Source organism: Lacerta agilis, chromosome 1 (assembly GCF_009819535.1).
Source record: "Lacerta agilis isolate rLacAgi1 chromosome 1, rLacAgi1.pri, whole genome shotgun sequence".
NCBI lineage: Eukaryota > Metazoa > Chordata > Lepidosauria > Squamata > Lacertidae > Lacerta > Lacerta agilis.
In genome coordinates this window covers 56,437,178-56,460,739 of record NC_046312.1, presented here as the reverse complement: position 1 = coordinate 56,460,739, position 23,562 = coordinate 56,437,178, and the positions used below count along the sequence as shown (strand labels likewise).

At 42.1% G+C, this 23,562-nt stretch overlaps 1 protein-coding gene across 9 annotated transcripts in view; it reads left to right on the top strand.

The window, feature by feature from the left end:
• Positions 1-23,562, top strand: part of ANO1 (anoctamin 1) — a 137,476-nt gene extending 113,914 nt beyond the window's left edge. For 5 of the 9 annotated variants that reach the window (XM_033150495.1, XM_033150524.1, XM_033150506.1 and 2 more), the window contains 12 exons: positions 2,387-2,464; positions 4,346-4,420; positions 5,699-5,900; positions 6,630-6,741; positions 7,694-7,751; positions 8,087-8,187; positions 8,977-9,122; positions 10,805-10,957; positions 11,710-11,762; positions 15,371-15,555; positions 17,915-18,020; positions 22,817-23,562. In XM_033150495.1, coding sequence (XP_033006386.1) covers positions 2,387-2,464; positions 4,346-4,420; positions 5,699-5,900; positions 6,630-6,741; positions 7,694-7,751; positions 8,087-8,187; positions 8,977-9,122; positions 10,805-10,957; positions 11,710-11,762; positions 15,371-15,555; positions 17,915-18,020; positions 22,817-23,077 — 1,530 coding nt within the window. In that variant the 3' untranslated portion in view covers positions 23,078-23,562. The remainder of the gene's footprint in view (positions 1-2,386; positions 2,465-4,345; positions 4,421-5,698; positions 5,901-6,629; positions 6,742-7,693; positions 7,752-8,086; positions 8,188-8,976; positions 9,123-10,804; positions 10,958-11,709; positions 11,763-15,370; positions 15,556-17,914; positions 18,021-22,816) is intronic. The other 4 variants (XM_033150553.1, XM_033150544.1, XM_033150533.1 and 1 more) reach the window with 1 other exon arrangement.

Sequence of the window (23,562 nt, the reverse complement as noted above, 5' to 3'; positions counted from 1 at the left end):
TCTGGACTGTAATACCAGAATCAGCATCTTAATTTCTGGGGTTTTCCAAACAGTTTCATTAACGCTTGCAAGGCTCAGTTATTTGAGCCACTGCTCCAGAAAAGGAACACTCATCTTGCTGTACGGCATTGCCCTGATTTCCTGTGAAGATAGACTAGTGAAGCAGCCTCATCAACACTGGAATTGTGCTGCACTGGAAACAACCATCACCAGACATAAATATTACTTGCTGTAGAACTGGGTGAAGTTGAAGTAGGTTGAGGTCAACTTTGGGGATAATTTGTTAAACATGAAGGCACTTCTGCTGCGACTGAACCAATTACATTTGTGTCTATACATGCAATATTTTGACAATAAGGTTTTATCATGGGTGGGTATGGGTATGGCCCATTTGTGAGGCCATTATATATCAGTGCTGTGTGTACCATTGCAGATATTTGTCACTTCAGGATCAGAAAGTAAGCATGTAATTCACATTCTAATTCACCATGGGTTTAAAACAGTTTAGTTCCATTAATTTCAGCATGATCCTAGTTTAAAACCAGCGGGGCAGAAAGCCAAACTGGTTTATGGAATGATTTACCTAATTTTCAAGTCCTTAATTTTACATTTTAAGTGCTTCCCCTTTCTAACATCTCCAAGCTCCTTTGTAACCAAAGTCCTGTACAACAACTACAGTCCTGGTTTTCTAGAAGAAGAACAGACATTTGACACACTTTGACTGATACAGATTTCTAAGTGCCACATAGTATGTAGTGGTCTGTAAAGGTGTAGATCTGGAACTAAAAAAAAAAGTTCAACTACTGCAGAATTTGTGAGTGCCAGAGAACTTGCTCACCAAATGCTCCTGTGTAAAGTTGTTATTATTTATTAAATTTCTATACCACCCTTCATCTGAGGATCACAAAGTTTACAATATAAAAAAACAAAAATACATACCATAGTACCAAACAAAAACAATACCCCCAGCCCACAGTTTAAAAGGCCATAGATGGTTTAATTAGCCAGAGGCCTGAGAGAAGAAGACTGTTTTTGCCTGGCACCTGAAGATATGTAACAAAGGTGCCAGGCGAGCTACCCTGGGGAGAGCATTCCACAAGCAGGCCCCACCACAGAAAAGGCCCCTTTCTTAGGTTGCCACCCTCCAGTCTTCTCACGGAGGAGTCACACAATGATGGGCCTTGGATGATGATCACAGGGTCTGAGTTGGTTCATATGGGAAGAATAAAAGTTAGCAGGCATGGAATAAGAGGACAGGTGTTATAAATTTATAACCATATGGTCCAACAGCAGAGAGGAGTAAACTGCTCAAGTTTGCAAACAACACCAAACTGCTTAAGCTAGTGGGCCACAAATTGGCAGCTAAATTTCATTGTTAAGTATGTATGCAGTGATGCAGATTGGAACAAGAGCAAAAGTAATTTTTAACCTCATATGTACTAATGGGAGCTTGACTGGTACTACCGGTACTAGCCAAGCAAGAAACTTACAGTTTATGATTAATAGCTCGATGAAAACTTTTATTCAGTATGCAACATTAGTGGTGGTGGTGCTAAGGGGGAATTAAATTGTAGTTAACATGGATGTGGGGGCAGGAACTGCCAATGTTCTTAATGTACATCTATGGTGTGAACATGTTTGAAATACTGTATTCCATTCCAGTCACCCTATCTCAAAAATGAACTAAAAAAGCGAAGATCTTACAGGTAGATCCTTCTTGGTTTCTCCACAATCTCCTTTGGGTTCCACCATTCTGAATAAGTTCATTCTATCTGCAAACTCACTACTCATTCCTGACTCCAGATCATCTAACTAACCTTGTGCCAATAAATAGGGGAGTACGCCAGGGTTGCATTTTAGCGCCATTTCTTTTTAACTTATTCATCAGTGACATGAGGAAGCCTCTAGCCGACTCACACAAATTCATCCACGCTCCGCGCATAGCAGATTATCGTTGCCCACTACTTCTCTACGCAGGGTTAGTTAAATGACTCTAGTCATCCCACTACAAAATATTGTGGGATTTTGCTGATAACTTTCATTATGAAGGAGATCAGACTCTTGTCTGACACATATTGTGACACCTTAAAATAACACAGATCCTTTTTTATCCTTTGCATTGTTGTTTTTGTTATTGTTGTTGTTTTACTAGATAACACTGGTCATTTTCCTGTGGTTTTATTTTGTACTTTCTTCCTTATAGCAATTTACTTCATTTCAGAAGACATAGCATTGGCCCATAACAAGTAAAGGCAGCTTCTATTTGTTTTTAAGCTGTAGCGTGTCCATATTTTGCTGAGGGTATTGATTTATTTGCCTATATGAGTCAATGCTTTGTAACAACCATATTGCATGACCCTTTTCTGTTTCCTTCAAATGCCATCAGAAGGGCCCGCAATTGCCGGAAGAGGCAGCCAACAAATGGCGACAAAGAGTTAAGAGAGTCATGGCTGGGGTGAAATTGGTACATTTCATTCAAATTTGTGGAAACTTTCTGAACTATGAATAACTATAGAAAACACAAATTGATTTGTTTTCCAAACTTTGTCTGTTTATTGTCTAATATACACATATACGTATTTTCCCCCTCCCCCTGCCCCCTTCTTCAGCACTCTTGTTGGGACTGGTTTTCCTCTGTTTGGAATGGCACTGCATGGTTAATCCTTACATATTGACTGGTATGGCACTTCTGCACGTGCCAGATGCTTGGCAGAGTTGCCTGCGGCTGTTTGTTTTTCCTCAGACAGCATGCGTGTGACATGCATGTAACATTAAATGCTTGTTCTTGAAGTGGCCTTCTGTAATTATATATGACATCGCAATATTAACACACCATTCCCTGTTTTCAGGCTTTAAAAATCAAATAATCTCCATGACACTGTGTAATGAAATACAACGGTGATCACTCAACAGACCATGAAAATAAACAAGATATGATCAGATATTAATGTTACTATATCTGAACCCAAAGATATTGCCCAAACCTTTAAAGGCCCTGTAACATCAGGAGAAGGTGCTGCCACTTTGCTTCCCATTCTGTTTCTCCACCGTTTCTTTTTGTCACCTTTCTTCCTCGCCAAATGTAGGGGACAACAACTAGACTCCTAGGTGAAAAGGCCCAGGACAGAAACTCTTCTATATAGCAGCATCTGGCTTGTGGAACGCCTTCCCTAGGGAAGCCACAAGGTTGTCCCTATCTTTGCCTAGCTTTGAAAAACTATTTTGTTCCACCTACTCTTGGTGGGTTTTCAATCCCACATTCTGGTTTGGTTTTGTTAATTGGTGTTTTTTAAATCTGTGCTGTTTCTAGTTGTTGTATATTGCCTTGGGGGCAGAAAAGGCAATTCATGAATACTTTTAATAAATAAAATAAACAAAAGGATGGAAGAAGGGAGCCAGTGGATGGATAGGATGGGAGATGCAGTGGTTCCATTCTGTCCTTCTGCTATGGGACTCTTAAAGGAACTACAGCATATCTTGGCTGAGACTGAGCAGCTGTAAACCAATGCAGGCAAGTCTGGTTTGACAAGTGTCAAGGCACCATGTCACCGAGATTCCACATCATTGACCATGTTATTGACCATATTTTTCTTGGCAAACGCATATCCACACACACATCATGTTTCATGTTGGCCCAGTTCATGCTGTCTTGCCCTTGAGATCATCTGCAGTATATCTGTATATTGTTCCATATGCTTGGCTCAGTACCAGTTTCCTAAATTTTACCATATTCAGGAAAGTAGCTGCTGTTCCTCTGACTTGGAACAGAAAAGACATGCCAAATGAGCATACTCCTCGTTTGCATCCTTTAATCAACTTGCTTAGTATCACATTCATCTATTCCCATGAACAATGGATTTTCGTAAAAATCACACACACACACACACACACAATGGATTTTCGTGAGTGATGGAACTTTCACAAAGTACCTTAACTTTTCTGCATTGTTATAAACACATAGCAATGTTCTGAAGAGGAAAAAAACAATTTGCATAATGGCCAATATAAAATAGACTAAAATAGGAAACCAGATAGAGATAAATGTGCTTGGCCTCATAACACTGATAAAAAACTAGCTCAATTTGAAATAAATATTGTGATATACTGACCCCTTTATATAGTTGTAGTTAACTGAATTGACTCCACACTGTTCTGATGTTTGCCTCCTAAAATGTTTACTTCCATTCCTGTGTCTTTGCACTACTATCAAGTTATGCATTTGATTGCTTTCCTACACATCAAAGTTTGGATGACCGGCACAAATTAAAAACAAAATGCTATCGCCGCTACAGTATATGTGGCTGTATTACATCGTAGGGTCATTGTGTTTTCTTTCATGCCATAGACTGAAAAAGAAAAACTGACGTGGAAAGATCGTTTTCCAGCATACTTCACAAATTTCGTGAGCATCATTTTCATGGTATGTATTACTTAGTAAATGTTTATGGTTAAGTGTAATGCAAGATTTTTCAAAGGGTGAGCAAAGCTTCTGTAACATATTGGAGAAGGACCAAGCTTCTCGCTGACTTCTCTCAAGTCTATTTTTTGGGGTGCACTTTCCTTAGTCAGTTTTTTTTTCGGTTCATATGCTGTGATTTTATAGTTGATAGTCATGACTACTGTATCATCCCCATTATGAGAACATAAGAAGAGTTCTGCAGGATCATACCAAAGACCTCTGTGGTGCAGCATTCTGTCCTTGCAATGACCAGCCAGATGCTACCTGAACTCCTGCATTATTATTTTTTTACAAATAAACATTTGAAGAGGATCGAAACAAATACCACACACGAACACACAGACCAATACCTCCCCCCTCCCCCAATCTATGAAATTTCACAAGCCTTTAAGCTAATTATCAGTCACCTCCAGTGGAGTTGTATATGCTTGCTGTTCTTTCCATTCCACAGTTTATCATGTAGTGTAACTGTGGACATGCTTCTCAGGCATGATTTAGTTACAGTGGTACCTCTGGTTACGTACTTAATTCGTTCTGGAGGTCCTTTCTAAAGCTGAAATCGTTCTTAACCTGAAGCACCACTTTAGCTAATGGGGCCTCCCGCTGCCGCCACACCGCTACTGCCAGATTTCTGTTCTCACCCTGAAGCAAAGTTCTTAACCCGAGGTACTATTTCTGGGTTAGCGGAGTCTGTAACCTGAAGCGTCTGTAACCTGAGGTACCACTGTATTTCCTTGGCAGTTCAGAATTCCTCTATAGCTTACATGGCCTTTAGGTTCACTGTTGATTGAATTACACCACCTTCTGAGAAAAGTGATACAGTAGCATTCAGAAATGGCCTAGATAATCTCAGTTAGGAGCAGAAATTTTCCTTAAAACCACAGACTGGTTCACACTACCTGCACCACTGACAAACCATGACCCACAAGTAGGGTTGCAGCAAGGCAGTGCTTCTCTATACGCACACCTGTGTGAACTGGTTCCTTTACATGAGAGCTGAATGTTGCCACTGCAATTTTTGCAGTGGAGGCAAGTTGAAAAAATGCTACAGCATAGACACACAAAGGACAAATATGGTACATGAATTGGGCCCTAGGACAGAACCATTCCTCTAGTACGTTTCACTGTTAAACATTTCCTTTCAATCCAGATCTGGCCACCCTTTTAACAGTTACTGACATCTAGAAATTTTTACTGACATCTGCATATTTTTATGACATGTTACTTTTGTCTTTCCAGATTGGGCTGACATTTGCCATTGTTTTTGGAGTCATAATATACCGAATCTCTACTGCAGCAGCTTTAGCCATCAGCTCCACTCCCGGTGGCCGGTCTAATGTTAGAGTAACTGTCACAGCAACTGCAGTGATTATTAATCTGGTGGTGATAATAATCTTGGATGAAGTATATGGCTGCATAGCCAGATGGCTGACCCAGATTGGTAGGTATAAATCTTAAAAGTTATTTTGACTTAAAGCTACAGTTTCTTTAAATGGCCTGTCTTAAAAGAGCACAATTATTTCACTTTGGCCACACAGCCAAGAACAAAGCATGTCTAGCCAATGATATATATAAAATAATCACTTGGTATTATTACATGAACTTCTTTCAGCAACTAGCATTGGTTTGATTATAAAATGGGGAAATGGACTTAGATTAAACAAGAGCCTCTTCACTTGCTATGGAGAACCAAACCATTTTTAGAAGCTGAGTAATGCAATTCATCTTCATTTACAGTCATTGCTTTCTTCATAGGGACAATAAATCAAGAACTGGAAAAATGAGGTGTCCAGTTATTGCTGAGCATGAACTTCTTAGGGTTTCATCAAACACAGAAAGAATTTTCCCTGAGATACATTTCTTGTGATCAGACCAGCCTGGTGGTTCCGATGAATGTAGTCCATACCTAGGCATGACAATGCATGCAGCTCCAGACATGGAGAGGGTTGCTGGAAGCTGGGAGTTTTCTAGTTCCATCATCACCATACAGACAGGTCCATCTGTACAGACAACAAATGTACCATCAGGATGTACCCTTTCTTTTTAAAAAAACAACAACTACTAAACAGATCAAGAGAAGTCTTCCAAAATCTTAAAACTTAGCAGGCTCTAAAATTTAGCTATTTGAATGCTTTTTTCAAGCACTCTTACATTAATCTTATTTACACAGAGGTTCCAAAAACAGACAAGAGTTTTGAAGAACGTCTTATCTTCAAGGCCTTCCTTTTGAAATTTGTCAATGCCTACACGCCTATTTTCTATGTGGCTTTCTTCAAGGGCCGGTGAGTTATAGAAGCAGTGAATTCAATACCTTTTTCAAGGACCAGTAAGTTGCATAAGGTGAATTAAATGTTTAACTTCAAGTGTTGTAACTACTACTTCAAGCTGACTCTGAGACCTTATTCAAGAACCAATGAGTAGCAGGAAAAATTGATTAAATTTGTAATTGTTACCTAGGCTGACTCTGAACATTTGTTGAGATAAAGTCATGGCCCAGGCATGGGAGTGGAAAGGGTACTGGGGCCCAGAGAGCCAGGGGAGCCTGCCAATAATATGTACAAAAATGCATATATTGGCATAATATGTGTGTAGAATTGCATATAGTACTGAAAATAACAGAAAAATGCATTGTTTTTAAGCAAAATTTATTTGCAAAAAAGTGTATATTATCAGAAATTTGCAACAAAATGCTGATTAATTTCCATGAATCTACAAAAAATCACAAACTGATGCAGAAATATGAAGAACCAAACACAAGATTACAAAAATGAAAAATTGAGAGAAACAAAAATTGATAAGTTCACCCATTTATATCAGGATCCCTACTCAATGAGAACTAGGAGCCCATGCCCTGCAGATTATATAACAGAATCAACTAATAAGTCCCACTGGTGGATGCCCATTCAAGAATATCCACTTGTGCAATGTTGCTCCCCCCCCCCGTGCGCCACACACACAATAGTGAAAAGTGACTCTGGGATGGGGCAGGAGAACCCCTCAGAACAGCACATGGAGGATAGAGAAGGATTATTATTATTTAATAACAATCTATAAACAAACAGACTAACAATGCTGAAATTCTTGCCCCGAGAGAATGATTGGCATACCACCACACTAAATTCCTCCCAAAGATTCTATCTGGATGCATGGGAGATGTCGCAGGAGGAGTGTGACAGCTTGTTCCTCTAAAATAGGCAGAACAAAAGACCAGTAATTGTTTCTGGATTTTCCTAGATTCGTTGGACGCCCAGGAGATTATGTCTACATTTTTCATTCTTTTCGCATGGAAGAGGTAACTGCAGTTCATTTTGTGCATGCTTCTTTCAGATCTAGAAAACAACCATGGTGTGGATTCAAATTTAACCATCTGCACACAGAAGGGCAACATCATTCCACGGAAGGCTTTTGATCCAGCAGAGGGATCCCACTGACAGAAGTGGGGAGAAAGCAGTTTTCACTAATTTTACCCCCACCCCCTGTAGTCACTACTCACACTGTTCCATAGGGTCCCCCAGCTTTCAGGAACAAAGTTTAAGAGGCACAAGGAGAATGAACCAAAGTCTTGATATAAGCCTGTGTTACGTTATCTAGAACCCCCTAATCTATGTATCTCTATTTCTCCTTTAGTGTGCTCCCGGTGGTTGCCTAATGGAATTGTGTATACAACTTAGCATTATTATGTTGGGCAAACAGCTGATTCAGAACAATCTTTTTGAAATTGGCATTCCGTAAGTAGCCAAGGAATGAGACCATCTGCTGTAAAATGCTTGCGTATCAACTGGAAAGTAGAAATGCTATGTTGGTTTTTTTGTTTGTCCGAAAGGCAAAAGGCAAGAAGAGAGCTATGCTACATACTATAAAATAACATGCATTTGCTTTATTATACCATTTTCAATATTTATTATTTTGCTTTTCAATCATATGGTTTCTAGAGTGGTATACAACAGAACTTGGACAATAAAAAAAGAATTCTGACTCTACAGTGAAAACAAATTAAATTAAATTTGTTTGTTAACAGGTAATAGCAGAAGCTGAAAATAATCCTAAGTACTAAAAGAAATGAAGGCCTAGTTCTTACAAAATAGCCTATTAATAATACCAATCTTTGCCATCCTTAGGGACTAGTGTGAGAAAGTATATTGACCTCATCCCATTTACTTTTTCTGATGCCTTGCAAATATTTAGACTGAATCCAAGGAGTAGCCCTACTTACAGTAAGGTTTCTGAGGTCTACCCTTCCAATGTGCCTCTCAGACAAGGCATCTCTGAAGGTCAAATAAATTTCAGGAAGAGCCCTTGTTGCAACTGTAGGCTGGGAGATGAAGCACAGAAGCCTCAGAAGGCACTCATGGAAAGTCTTGTGCACATCTGAGGGACCCTTTCGTTCCCCACCACAGTCCCCATATAACTAATTTCACAATCAGCAAATTCACAATTTTTTTGTTTGGTTGGGTTTTGTTTTTTTCGCTCTTACAAAACTACTAAGACTTTTAAAAGTTTTTAATGTTTCCTCTTAGAAAAATGAAAAAATTCATAAGATACTTGAAATCGAAACGACGGCGTCCTGGAGACCACGAGGAATATTTGAAGAAAAAACAACGTTATGAAGTAGACTATAATCTGGAGCCTTTTGCTGGTCTTACGCCAGAATACATGGAAATGAGTGAGTGAGATTTCAGGTGTTTAAACTAGGGTTTCAGTTTTTTTAATAGCTTAGAGTGCTACCCTATACAAGTCTACTCCATTCAGTTCAATAGTCTTAAAAGAGTAAGTGAGCATAGAATCACACCCCTAATCAGTGACAAATGAGTAATGGTCAGTTTTAATAGGTGAATGTATTTTTTTCAATAAATGGACTCAGTCTCAAGGGCAGGATTCTTTACTTATAAACTATTTTGGATATGATTTGTTAGCATAAGATGGAATATGTAAGAAAAATGTTGGAGAGCCTCTTTCTAAGAGCTGAGCAGTCATTCCTTCTACTTGGAATCGTAAATTCTCACGTGTTCCTTGATATCTCAAAGTGACACCCATAATGAAGTTCTGATACTATGCAGAATTGTGTACATCTGAACTGCAGTCTAAACACCCTTTGCCGTGGGCTGGTGGAGGTATGATTTGGATTGAGCAAAGGCTTCCTGCCACTCAGTGCAGCCAGCTTCGGCCCAACAGCATTGCAGGGAGAGGTAGAGGTTGAGGCAATTGCCTTGCAGAACTATATCCTGTGCTTTATATTTGTGATAATAGCAGATCATGGTGAAACCATGTGAAACATGGATGCTGCAGGTTCAGAACAAAGAGCCATTTAGTACAACACTTTGTCTTCAAGATTACAAACAGATGCTTTTGGAAGGCTTCTAAGCAAAGCATGGTGAATCTAGTCATCTCCATATTATCCACTCACTGAACTCCTTATATTGGTACCTCATTCTCTCCAAAAGTTATTCCAAAGCGGCTGACAACATCATACAGAAACAAATACAGTGGTACCTCTGGTTGCGAACTTAATTTGTTCCGGAGGCCCGTTCTTAACCTGAAACTGTTCTTAACCTGAGGTACCACTTTAGCTAATGGGACCTCCCGCTGCCGGCTCACAACCAGCATGCAATTTCTGTTCTCATCCTGAGGTAAAGTTCTTAACCCGAGGTACTACTACCGGGTTAGCGGAGTCTGTAACCCAAAGTGTTTGTAACCAAGGTGTATGTAACCCGAGGTACCACTGTACAATAAAAAGGCAAAAATGTGAACAATTACCTGACAATAAAAATGCCTTCAATAAAATTTCAAGAGATCACCAGTTCAGTTAACAGTATATAACTCATAAATATGTCAACAAACAAGTTATTTGCATGGGGTTGGTACGGCATTTGACCATGACCAAAGGGACTGATGTAGGCCAGTGCAAATAGATACCATGTGAGATTTTTAAAAGTGTAAATCCCTGGTTTGGAAGATCATTTTCGCTCCATAATTAGCCTGACCTCTTTCCATTCCAAACTAAACTAATTAACCTAGAGCTTTTGTAGTTTTCATGTACCAGTTGCTGGTTTTCTAAAAACTGCCTGCCATTTTAACTTTGAAGTCCATTTTTATACAATATGTGATTCTGTTTTTCGCTGAAAGAAAAGAGATTATAACCCCCTACAAAGAAAGTTGCTATCTCATGAAGTTCTAGGTTAACATTACAGGGTCAGCACCTACCTACATTCATATGCATATTATCTGTGAGTATTGTAGTTTCAGTAGTTAGCACTGGCTGTTTGTGGGGAGCTGTTTCCAAAAATACGTTCCATCTAGAACAGTATAATATGCAAACTACTCTGTGCTTTCTTTTTTAATTTTCAGTCATCCAGTTTGGGTTTGTAACCCTGTTTGTTGCGTCTTTCCCACTGGCTCCCTTGTTTGCACTCCTGAACAACATCATTGAAATACGTCTGGATGCAAAGAAGTTTGTTACTGAGCTTAGAAGGCCAGTTGCAGTAAGAGCAAAAGATATAGGTAAGCAGTTCACTAACAGGACAGTAACTAGTTAACATCATTCCATATTTATGTCACTTTGCCATCTGTGATGGAGGAGGCAGGACTCTTGTTTTAGTTTCGTCTTTTAAATTTCAATCCTCCTTTATTCTACTAGGGAAATTCAGGTCTACTAACTGCATAAGGTGATGAGATGATGACACTGGTGGTGAAGATGATACTTTAGTCAGCATTTCAATGCCAGAGCAGGGATCAAATAAATAAAATAATAGAAATATATCTATATGGGGGAAATTATCTATCTATATATGCACGCACAAACACACAAATGGACAAAGTGTAACTGCTGGGTGACCTTGGGCTAGTCACACTTCTCTGAAGTCTCTCAGCCCCACTCACCTCACAGAGTGTTTGTTGTGGGGGAGGAAGGGAAAGGAGAACGTTAGCCGCTTTGAGACTCCTTCGGGTAGTGATAAAGTGGGATATCAAATATCAAATCCAAACAAATGGACAACTCCATCACTAAACTAAACTAAATAGCAATAGGAACAACAATTAGGGGATTGAAGCAGGATATCACATATGGAGCAGAGAGTACGAGACAATACATACGGAAGAAGATAGTACCAGTATTTAGAATACTTGAGCCCCAAGCTGTTTAGGCTATGAAGATAAAAACCAGCACCTTGAATTTGCACAGTGATGTTATTTATAGTTTTCCATTCTTATGGGTAGCCATTTTAAAGTCTTTTAACCTTGTCTTTTCCCTCCAGGAATATGGTATAATATCCTCAGAGGTGTAGGAAAACTTGCTGTGATCATAAATGTAAGTAAGTCTTTGCAAATAGTGATTGATCACGCTGATTCTTAATTTCCTTTCAATTACTTGGAAATGTTAACATCATAGACATCTAGTGTGGTGTGGCGTCTGGAGTGAATCCTTGGTTCAAATTCCCTCTCAGCAATTAAGCTCACTGGGCAGCCATGGGCAAATCACTGTCAAAGTTTTGTTGTGAGTCTAATATCTTGCTCTGATTTATTTAATTAACTCGCCCTACCCTATTTCAGCTTTCATGGAACAAAAACAAAGAAACTTTTATTCTCAATTTCACAAGCTTTCTTTTAAAGCTCAAATAATAGTCACTTTTATAACTTTTATTAGCAAAGGACTACTTGTCAGTAAAGAATGGTAACGATTTTCCTGACACTGCTGTTGTTTAGTCTTCCCACTCAGGCAGATAGTTTTTCATGTGAAGCAAGTTCTATAGGGCAAGTGGAAAGCTGATAGAGAAAGTGTGAGCTGCTCTTTAGCACACGTCAGCCCAATTTTTATACTTCTTGACTGTTGAGTGCTATCTGGAGGCTTTCAAGTCAGTGGAATTTAGAGAACGTATGTCTTCTCCATTTAAAATAACAATAATAAATCCCATTTTCCTCTTTGAGGACACTTTTCCTGCTTTTTCATAATTCTTATAGCAAACTCTTCAACAATGACAAATGTCATTTTTTTTGTTGTCGTTCCTCTGACTCACACTACCCTATTTCAGCTTTCATGGAACAAAGCAAACATGTATTGTTCTGCATATTGTCTCATACTCCCCTTTCCCAAGGGACAGGGCAGAGTTTCAGTTTCCTTTGCAAAAGACAGTGAGCTCGTCTTGTTGCAGTATTCTATTTGCACTTTTTACAAATGTATAGTTGTACATTGCAAATGTGAGTAGGCCTTACAGAAGCATATAAGCAACCACATAGGTGGGCGGTGTGACCCACCTGCCTGCTCCCTGAGACTGCCTCCCCTCACAAACTTCTTAGACCCTGTACCAAATCTGACAAAACTTCTTTCCACTCCTATCCTACCAGGGGAGTGCAGCTCTCATTCCAGATACCTGCAGCAACCAGTTTCCCAAAAGAGATGACTCTTTTCATCTCATATCTAACATGTGCTTCTTAAAGGCAATAGCTCAGGGGTCAGCAAAAGGATCTGGCCTGTGGACTGTCCGTGGATCGGCATGAGGATTCTGTTCATTCAGGCTGCGCCATTCTTTTTCTGCACCATTCCATTTCCCCCCCCCACACACACACACACACCGCAGCAGCGCCTCCTCCCTCCCCCCTCCTGGCTTCTCCCCGCCCTGCCTAGAGGAGGAAGGGGTCTGGGCTAAGCTGGCTGAGCGCCATTTTAAGCAGCCCCTCTCCGGAGCCAGCTCTTTCGCGTCACTCTTCTTTCCTCCGCCACCACCGCCCTGGTGCTCCTGTGGGCCAGAGAACAGAGTGGACGAGCTCACTCTGCCTACCCACGAGAATAAGCGGCAGTGGCGGTGGCAGCGGCAGCCCCAGGGAAGGTAAGCGCAGTGGCTGGGGGTGGGGAGGAGGACTACTTGCCCCCCTTGTATCTTCTTCCAGCTCCACCCCCTGGTGCCGCTTCTCCGGCCCACCACAAGGTGTGAGGGATAGCAGACCGGTCCACAGCTATAAAAATTTGCCGACTCCTACAATAGCTGTTAAAAGGGGTGGGGAGGAGTTGTTGAAAACATAACTGACCTAGGTTGTATGTGCTGTATTATGTGTTTTACTTCTTTTAAAACATCTCAACAAAACTGGTTACAATCATTAGGCATATCATGTTTAGAAAAAGCCATATGGCCCAGTGGGCCAGTCCGTTTTATCTTGACGCATTTAGTAGCCCTGTTAAAATGGATCGTTTATTTCTAGAGTTGGTTTGTCTTCAGTTCTTTGCCATGCTTTAAAGTGCATTCCAAGAGTCTTTAGAAGCTCACATAATTCAATTGGCATTTGTTGTAGTTGGAGTACAGGAAAACACTGCAATGTGAAAAAACTTAAGAGATCACCAAATAATGATTTCATAACATACTAGCAGGATGTCCACCAAATAATTAGGAATATATTTGGGAAGCCAACCATAAAGATGAGCTGAAGCTAAAGCAAGTGCCATGCTCAACTTCTATTTCCAGCTGGCTTTGCCCACCTTTTTCTCTCTGGGTGCCTGCTTCCTCTGTCTTTCTGGTCCTTCAACAAGTCACGACCATATTTGCATCTTTGTGAGGCCCTTACCTCCTTCCCTTTTCCCCTTCAGATGTGGCCCATCCCTGTAGCCATGTGTGTAAGAAGCTCATCCAGTGATGGAAAAATATCTGAAACTGAAATAGAAATAGGCGAGAAAGTCTCCCCACTTCGGTCACTCTTGCACTGTCTCCCAGTTGTGCTCAGGCCGAAGCTGCACCGGTTGATGCTCACCTCTGTGTGTCCACATTCATTCTTGACTTTTTGCTTCCAAGCTTGTTAAGCACGACATTCTTTGTCCTTTTCCTTAATGTGATATGTATCAGTTATTAAGCTTCCAAATGGGTATGAGTGTGGAATCAGTACATTGGATTCGGAAGCCACTGGTGGAGAAAGCTAGGAGAAAACAGCAATATTCCCCTGAGATAAAAATGGGGAACCTGTGGCCCTCTAGGTGTTGCTTGGCTACAACTCTTCTTGTCCCTGTCCATTGGCTATGCTGGCTGTGGGTTTAGTCCTCCAGATGTCCAAGAACATCTGGAGGACCACAAATTCCCCACTCCTGCTTTATAAGAATCCTTTGGAGAAGGATCATTTGGGCCCCGAGCAAATGATTATATGTTCCCCAAGTGCTTTCCCCCCCCCCTCAATTTTCTGGTGGTCCCTCTTGTGCTCACAACAGCAAATCTAATTATATAAGATTTATTAATATTATAAAGGACCAAAAATGTTGGTACATTTTTGAATGTTTGAGTCTTCCCGGGTGGAGTGTTTTCTGGTCTTTGTAAACAACTATTGTGTGTCATCCCCTTTATGGTATGGACATTCATTATTGTTTGACAAGATTATAATAAATTTGGGTGTCCTTGATTTGTAGCATCTGCCTAGGCAGACCCAAACTGCTTTTACTTTCAGACCACATCAATGCAAAGTGGTTCAAATGGCTCACGGCACACAACAACAAAAGCAAGAGGGGATTCTTAAACATACACTCCCCTTAATGCCTTAGTAAATAATAATAATAATAATAATAATAATTAATAATAAATAAGTGGATATAGAACCAGAGAGAGCAGAACACTGCAAATGTTGCACTTATACTGAAAGCAGAACCATATTGAAATTAGAAAACAATGAAGGACCTGTTTGTTTTTTTATTGTCCACATGATGTTATGTCCTCAGCCACCCTCAATTGCTCATTCTCAATTTGCTGCAGTTCTAGAGTTCGAATATCAAAACTTCTATGGAGTGAAGAAAATCATTAATCTGCGGATTATGGCCTGAAACCAGCCTGATTTATAGCAATCCATCTGCACATAAGCCCAACTGGGGGAGGAGACAGTTGAGTTTGGTTATGAAATCAGTCAAGCATTGCCTGAATATTGCGCTCATTGTTTACTCTTATGGCTTAGGCATTTGTGATCTCATTCACATCTGACTTCATTCCACGCCTCGTGTACCTGTATATGTACAGTGAAAGTGGCACCATGCATGGCTTCGTGAACCATACGCTATCCTATTTTAATGTCAGCGATTTTCAAGATGGAACAGCTCCAAATGACGCTATGGAGCTTGGCTACCCAGTCCAAATATGCAGGTACATACTGTTATTTCTTTAAAAGAAATTTTCCCCTGGGATGTTGACCCATTCATGCATCTCAGAAGGACTCATATTTAAGTTTCCATGTACTTAGGTTGTATGTATTTGAACATGGATTTGTGGCTACCACCTTCCATCCGCATACAAATCTTCCTTCTGTGTACATCCACTATCTCGTCTCAGTCGTCATGGTCTGGGCCATACCATTTCTTTTCCTTGGCACCTTTTTCAAAGCTTGAAAACTGTCGACTTCAGAGTTTCTCCAGCTCTCCCCGAAGCTATGACTAATAATAATAATAATAATAATAATAATAATAATAATTTATTATTTATACCCCACCCATCTGGCTGGGTTTCCCCAGCCACTCTGGGCGGCTTCCAACAAAATATTAAAATACAGTGGTCAGTTAAACCAAGAGTGCACCTGAGGCCTTGATGTGATCTCATTTCCTCCCATTGCACTGCTACCCAAGGAAGAAGAACAAAGCCGTCTAAAACTACCCCCCTTCACTGTGAAGCATTTCTAGTTAGTAGTGTCCACACTAACAACCCCAGCCTGTTAGGGGACACATGCCAGAACAGGGCTCCTCCATTTGTCTAACACCCACCAAACACACAGGCCCACTTTCCCACAGCCTTTGCATGAAAAGCTATGGCTGCTGCTTACTCCCCTTTGTCTTAATGGCTGTTTTATTGCTCAGCCTTTCAAATACACAGTACAGCTCAGCTACGCGAGGCTCTACTTGCTACTGCAGCATCTAGTCCTGTAATCAAAGAACACCCAGAAAGCATGCTAGCTTGCATGGTCAAAGCTTTAAAAGACTACTGAACAGGCCCGGTCAACCTCAGAACGTATATCCATAAGCCTATTACTGTTGGATATGCTTTTTGCCTCTGTTCCAAAGACTGGAATCTGAAGATCTAAACCAGAGACTAGGCTGTTCTGTCTTGTTAGTTATCCCAGTAACATGCATTGTTGAAAATATAATGGTCAGCTCCACCTGTGCTAGAACAAATTCATGAACACATAAGCTTCGCCCATTCCCTGTGCCAATCTGAACTTCTAAACCACAGTGCTCCTTTTCATTAGGTCCCAAACCCAAATGTAATCTCCTGCCGTAAGCATCCACATAATCTCTCCAGGATTGTGTGCAAGCCACTCAGGGCTACCAAAGCTAGCAACCCTTCCTTCCTTTCACCAAAATATATCTTCCACCCCACACACCCTGCTATCTCTGGTGTCACTCATCTCCTAGGACAGGGGTGAGGAGCCTATGGTCCATGAGATGCTGCTGGACTCCCAACATCCAGACCATTGGCTGTGCTAGCTAAGGATGGTGGGAGTTGGAGTCCAGAAAATCTAGAGTGCAAAAATCTGCACTCCTGTGCCTCAAGGCTTCATTGTACCTCCATGCTCATGGCATAGGAGGTCTGAGAACACCTTCCAATATACTGCACAACTCCCGGCCAATATACTGTATTAAATTCCTAGTAAGCTTCTCCCTGGCCTCCAGCCCAATCATTTAAAAAAGTCGTGTTAACCCTTCTGCCCCACAGCAAATCTTTTCCTGGATAAGATTTCCATTTGGAGCCAGCTCTTCCTATTTTAAAATGGGAGACGGTTTATTTGTTTTATTACATATTTTGCTTCAGTCCATCCAATGAGGCAGCACTCTATGCCTTCCCCAACTGGTGGCTGGAGAAGGCAGGAATGGGTCCAAAAGAGTCTCTGCCTTCTTTCCTATTGCAAGTCTCATAGAACTTCGGGTGATAAGGGCTCCATCTCATTTCTTCACTTCCCCGTCAACCTGCGTCCTTTCCCCCTTCCCTAATTTGTACTTACAGTAGATGGAATATGCAGGGGAGGGGCTAATGGCAAAGTTAGGTCTATTACCAACATGATAACATCACTTAATAGGCATCAGCCTACTTTTAGTTTTAAAAAACAGCTCAAAATTCTCTTTTTGAAGGATCCGATTGTGATTGGTTTTCTCACAAATCCACCTGGACTATTACATAGATAACTGGTGATAATAACATGTATTTTGAGGCTTGTGTGGAATAAGCCCTTTCTGTTCAAGAAATGCCTATGCTCGCTCTCTCGCTCTCTCTCTCTCTCTCTCTCTCTCACACACACACACACACACACACACGTATGCAAAACATACATGCACACACTTTCTCTCAGCATCTCTAAGAAGGCTACAACTGAAAGATTAAGCAACACCAACAGGTGGATATGATAAGGGTACAACAAAGCAACAAAACTTTTTCGTGCTTTTTGCAAGAGCCATACTGTGTATATTCAGTCAAGATTCCCAGCTTGAACATACTGACTCTCAGTTCTGCTTTTCAGATACAAAGATTACCGAGATCCCCCATGGTCTGAAACTAAATATGATATTGCAAAGGATTTCTGGGCTGTGCTAGCAGCAAGACTAGCATTTGTAATAGTGTTTCAGGTAAAGTATATCCCAAAATTATTTAAGGTGGCTCTGTATTAACAGACAGAGCTTGGAAAAGAGAATACTTCGTTAATATATAATATAACCTAATACAGTGGTACCTCGACTTACGAATTTAATCCGTTCCGAATGCACATTTGTAAGTCGAAAAAAGCGATTTCCCCATAGGAATGCATTGGAAACGAAGAATTCGGAAAAAATCGTAAGTCGAGTAAACCGCATCTAAAATTTGTAAGTCGAGTAAACCCCATCTAAAACTGCCAACAGATGTCCTTCGGATGTCGAAAAATTCATAGGCGTGCGAGCACTTTTTTCATTCATAGGTAAAAAAATTCGTATGCCAAGTAATTCGTAAGTCGAGGTACCACTGCACACATATCTTAGACACAAGGGTTTGGTGTGCCATTTTCACAAGCCAGTTCTAATTAAATCCTAACATTTATTAAACCCAAGCATTTAGCACCCACATATCGATAACAATATTATCTGGACCCATTTTACTCTGGCTCCAGGTCTGGTTTTGTCACCAAAATAGCCTTAGTCATGTTTATCAGGAGAGAAATTGGGATAATGAAACCCTGTTAGGTCCCTTTGAGCTCTCAGCAACTTTCAACACCATTGGCCATGGTGCCATTTTGAAGTAACTTAGTGGGTTGGGGGTTGGAGGCGCTGTATTGCAGCATTGGAAAACTGCTACTCAGCTCTATGGCAGTCACATTATGGGTTCCTGTAGGGGTCACTCTTGTCTGCCATGCTATCCAACATCTATATCAGGGGTCTGCAACCTTTAAGACAAAAAGAGCCACTTGGACCCGTTTCCGAAGAAAAAAAAAGAATCTGGGAGCCGCAAAAACATTGCAACATTTAAAACAAATATAACACTGCATTTTATTTTAAAAAATCCAATTTAAATTTAAAAAATCCGATTTAAATAAAAAAAATCTGATTTAAATAAGAAAAAAAAATGATTTTTTTTTAATCATTCATTTTTATCCACCCTGGGGACCACTACCAGGTCACAGCCTGATCCAAGGTGGGTTGCAACAGCATACAAATATTTGATTTGTTGTTTTTTTTATAAAAAAAATGAGTCCTCAACTGCACACTTGTGTTAAATGTTTGTCCCATGTCTAATTGAAGACTGCTGGCTTTTACAATAATGTTAGTGTCTTTTACCCTTAATATTCCAGACCAGAGGCTATGCTCACCTCTTCCAACCTCCTATCTTGCTAAATAAAGCACAGAATTGCACCAGAGAAGCCTGTGATGTTTGTGCTGACTTGCATACAGGTGGCTGTAGTAGTTCGTAGTGTTCAAACCTTTTTAGGGGAGTTCCCTGCCCCCTTAATGACAATGGCGATAGATTTTGCACATGAACACAGATCCAAGTTAGGACTCCTCTCTTCCACGCCAACAGGTGCTTTGTCAAGGCTCCCCTAATACACACTCAGGACAGAGGAAAAACTGCAACCTTTTGGGGCGTCATTTTCCTACCCATGTCTCTGTGAGAACCAGCCCTTTATTCTGCCTCCCGTAGTACATCCTCCCACTTCAAGAATTCATTTGCTTTGGACTTTCGGCCCATCTCCACCCCTATTACTCCTTGTCCTTGCGAAGGAAGCATTTTCACAAGTTTTCTTTTTGGTGGGCTGTCCGTGCTTCTAAACGCCTGGAAGTCACGACAGGGGCTTCTCCCCCACCTAGTAAATTCTGCCTCTGCATAAGTTACTCAGGTTTGGTTTTCTTTACCAGCCCACCCCCCCACCCCCCCGGTCGAAGCAGAGCAATAAGTCATTTACCTCAGCAGGGGACAAGCTCAGCTCCAATAATGAAACCCTTCCAAGGAGTGGGGGGGGGTCGAAACTCGTGACAAGCAGGTAGGTGGTTGGAGAGCAGCATCGGAGGGGGAGGGGGGAAGGAAATGAGAGGGGGAGGGGGGAAGGAAGCGAGAGAAAGCTTTCCCAGTTTTTATGCAAGCCGGAGCCTGAAAAGTTGCCAGAGCGCGTGCGGCAAGGAGACTAAAGAAGTGTTATTGTGGGTCAAGTGACCTAGACCTGGGAGAAAAGAAAGCGCGGGAGAACAAGCCCCTCTTTCAGCCGCCGAGGAGGAATCCCCCGGATCTCCTCCAGCCACAGGCTGCCCAACCAAACCGGGGCAAAGCCAGGGCGCCGCTCTTTGCGCCGCGTGTTTGGAGAGGCCACTTTGGAGAGGCCACAGCCGGAGGGCGCGGTGCAGGTGGCCAACTTGCGCTCCCGCGCTCCGCCCGGCAGCCTAAGCAACACACCTGAGGAAGCAGCGGCAGAGGACTCCCCCTCCCCAGTCCCAGTCCCCCACCCCAAGGGACTCTTTGGGGGGTTGCAAAGCCCCCCGCCCGCGGCAGGCAGAGAGCTTGACGGTGGTTTCTGCCCAGCCAGCCCAGCTTTGCGCCCTGGAAGGTGGGGGCGACACGACTAACCTTGCCTGGTGAGGTCCGGCGGCAGCTCTGCTCGGCGCTGCTGCGGAAGAACGCACAACTGCCTTTTTCTCCATGCAGCCTTTTTAAGCAGCCACGTCCCTGCTGTGCGTGCTCGGGCTCCTAGGCGCCTCCAAGCCCCCTCGCGACACGTGCACCCATTGGCTCCTGAGATGCGGGTCCCGGGCAAGGGCGAGTCCCAGCCTTGCTCCAGGGCGGAGAGAGACGCGCACCCGCGAGAGCGCGGTTTGAGGCTGCGAGCGGAACCAGGAGCGAAGGAGGCAGCGGCAGGGAAACAGGCGCTGCTTCCTCGACCATTTTTAAAAAGAGGGCTTCCACCCCCGCCCTCGCCCACCACCCACTGCCCCGGCCCAGCCCGCAGCTGCCTACCTCGTCGTAGCCTCGACGCAGCAGCCAGCAGCAGCTCCACACCACCAGCAGCAGCAGCCACACCTCCGGAGGGAAACTGCTGCTGTCTGCTGCTGCACCTGCGCTGGCAGAAACGAGGCACGATGCATGAGCAGAGCAGCACAGCAGCAGCGCCCTCAGCCTCTGGAGGGTGGGCCGCCGGCCAGCTGGAGGGCGGCCGCTGCCACTGGCCAGCTGGAAAAGTGGACAGGCGTATCCGCCCCGGAGCCGCGGCAAAGGTGTAAAAGAGCCGCATGCGGCTCCGGAGCCGCAGGTTGCAGACCCCCGATCTATATGAAGCTGCTGAGAACTGTCATTGAGGATCTGGAGCATGGTGTCATCTGTAGGCTGACAGCACATAGCTCTATGTCTCCAATCCGTTTGAATTGGGAGAGGCTGTGCAGGTGTTGAACTGGTGCCTAGAGGCTGTGATGGGCTGGATGGGGAGCCAGTTAACAGAGACCAAGAGAGAATCACAAAAGGATAGAGGTGCTGTAGGCAGACAATTCTTACATCCTAAACAACCTTTTCTGGACAACTCACCCAGAAGAAAAAGGTACTCCAAGAGTACTCATTGATACAAGGAGTCACTGTATAGTTAGTTGACATCTGGGCCAGCTTATGCCCAACTTTGACTGTTGTGCCAGCAACAACTGTTCTTGAACCAAGATACCCTGGTGCCAGTAACTCATGCTCTGGTGACCTGTTTGTACTAGGTCAAGTGTTCCACATGGGACTTCCCTTGAAGATGGTAAAAAAAAGTCTGTGACTGCCAGACTGGGTCATGTGTCACCTGTCCTAGCATTGCCTTGGCTTCCTGTAAAGCCACTAGTTCCGATTCAGTGTGTTGGTAATCACAAAGCCCTTAATAGCTCAGTGTCTATGTACGTAAAAGACCAATTCCTCCAATACCAACCAGACAAGGCCTTAAGATCAATGGTTGAGGCCTTGCTTGTAGTGCCACCAATGGAGATAGATGGGGGGGGATGCGGTAGCCCACAGCATGACCTTGCTCTTTGGCAGCACCCCTACTATCAAATCCCCCCCATGAAAGATGATTGTTACATACATTGCTATCATTTTAAAACATTTTCGTTGGCCAGGCATTTTGTACTTGAATGAATTTTGTACTTGAAGCAGCTAGAATTATGTATTGTTTGAAATGTGCTTTGATAGTTTTGACTTTAGTAGTGTTTGAATTATGTTGTTTTATTTGTGGATATTGGGTGGCTGCCCTGGGCTCCTTTTGGTGGGATGGGGGAGGATGGGATAAAAAATAGAGTAAATAAATAAATTCTCTGAACCAATATTTGTTGAATTTGACTCTATGAGTTGAGGGCCTAAGTATTACCACTTCCCACCAGGAAATTCATTTTTGAGAAAGAAAAGGTACATGTGTTGTAACATACGAAGCGTGTTACATGTGTCTTCTGCTACAGATGTATTAGATCAGGCAGGTGTTGGCCATGTGACCAGAGAAGCCAGGGAGGAAAACCGTGTGTGTCCTTAATGTGTCACAAAACAGACTTTTTACTTTTTCTTTCTTAATCTTCATGTATAAAAAGTGACATTTAGAAAAGGAGAGTTGCAGGCAGGCAGGCATTTTATTCATGACAGGCTGGTTTTGTTTGGGAGTGGGCCTTAAATATCTGTGGTCATGTATGCCAGAGAGTTGTAAACTAATTTTACATAACTCTGGTTTCTAAATAAAAAAATGAAAAATATATGCCTAGCATATCGGTCCTAATCGTAGAAGTAATTCCCATTGATTTCAATCAAGGTTGCTTCTAGTCCAAGTTTAAGCAATGTTTATGTTCTGCAGACTTCCATGGGACAAATTTTTGCAAATACTGAGCTCTCCGTTGTAATAATTGGGACTTCAAAGTGCTTTGTTTTGTATGCTAACATTGGCTCTGAAATTCTTATTTTTCAGAACTTGGTCATGTTTATGAGTGACTTTGTAGACTGGATTATCCCAGACATTCCCAAGGACATCAGTCAGCAAATTCATAAGGAGAAAGTTCTGATGGTGGAAGTCTTCATGAAAGAAGAACAGGGGAAGCTGCAGCTGCTGGAAAACTGGGGGGGCAAGGAGAAAAGGAAAGGTGAAAACTGTAACAACCATAGCCCCAGGTCGTCAATGAGCCATAGAGGGAGTGCGTCTTCCATTCATTCATGCCATGTTGAAGTGTAGAAGAGGAAGTGGTTTTATTCCGGGGCATTCCACTCATAAGCAAGCCATTATTTAAAGGATAGGACTTGATTCTTTAACAGCCTGGTGCATGTTTAAGCATATGCAACCATTTTGCTTATATCTATGTGAGAAATTACGTTCTTACAAAAATGGAGGACCATATTCTGTTTCTGACAAGGATCTTTTGGGGGTTTTATTTGCACAAAAAGCAATGCAGGGATTTTTTGATTTTTTTAAAAAAACATATATCGATATTTCATTGTTAGCTTATAACTATCACTGTTTTTATATTTAAAAAAGAATAGAACAGGTAGGCTATTCTCTTGGGAATTTTACTTTAGCTTATTTATTGAAAAATGGCTGAGGGTTTTGAATAATTAGAGGCTCCCCATTCCCGAGAAGCTGTATGGGAGCTTTACAGTGTGCAAAGCAAATAAAGAGCATCCTGTGGAGTTCTTCCTTGCAAGACGAAGGAAGAAAAACTG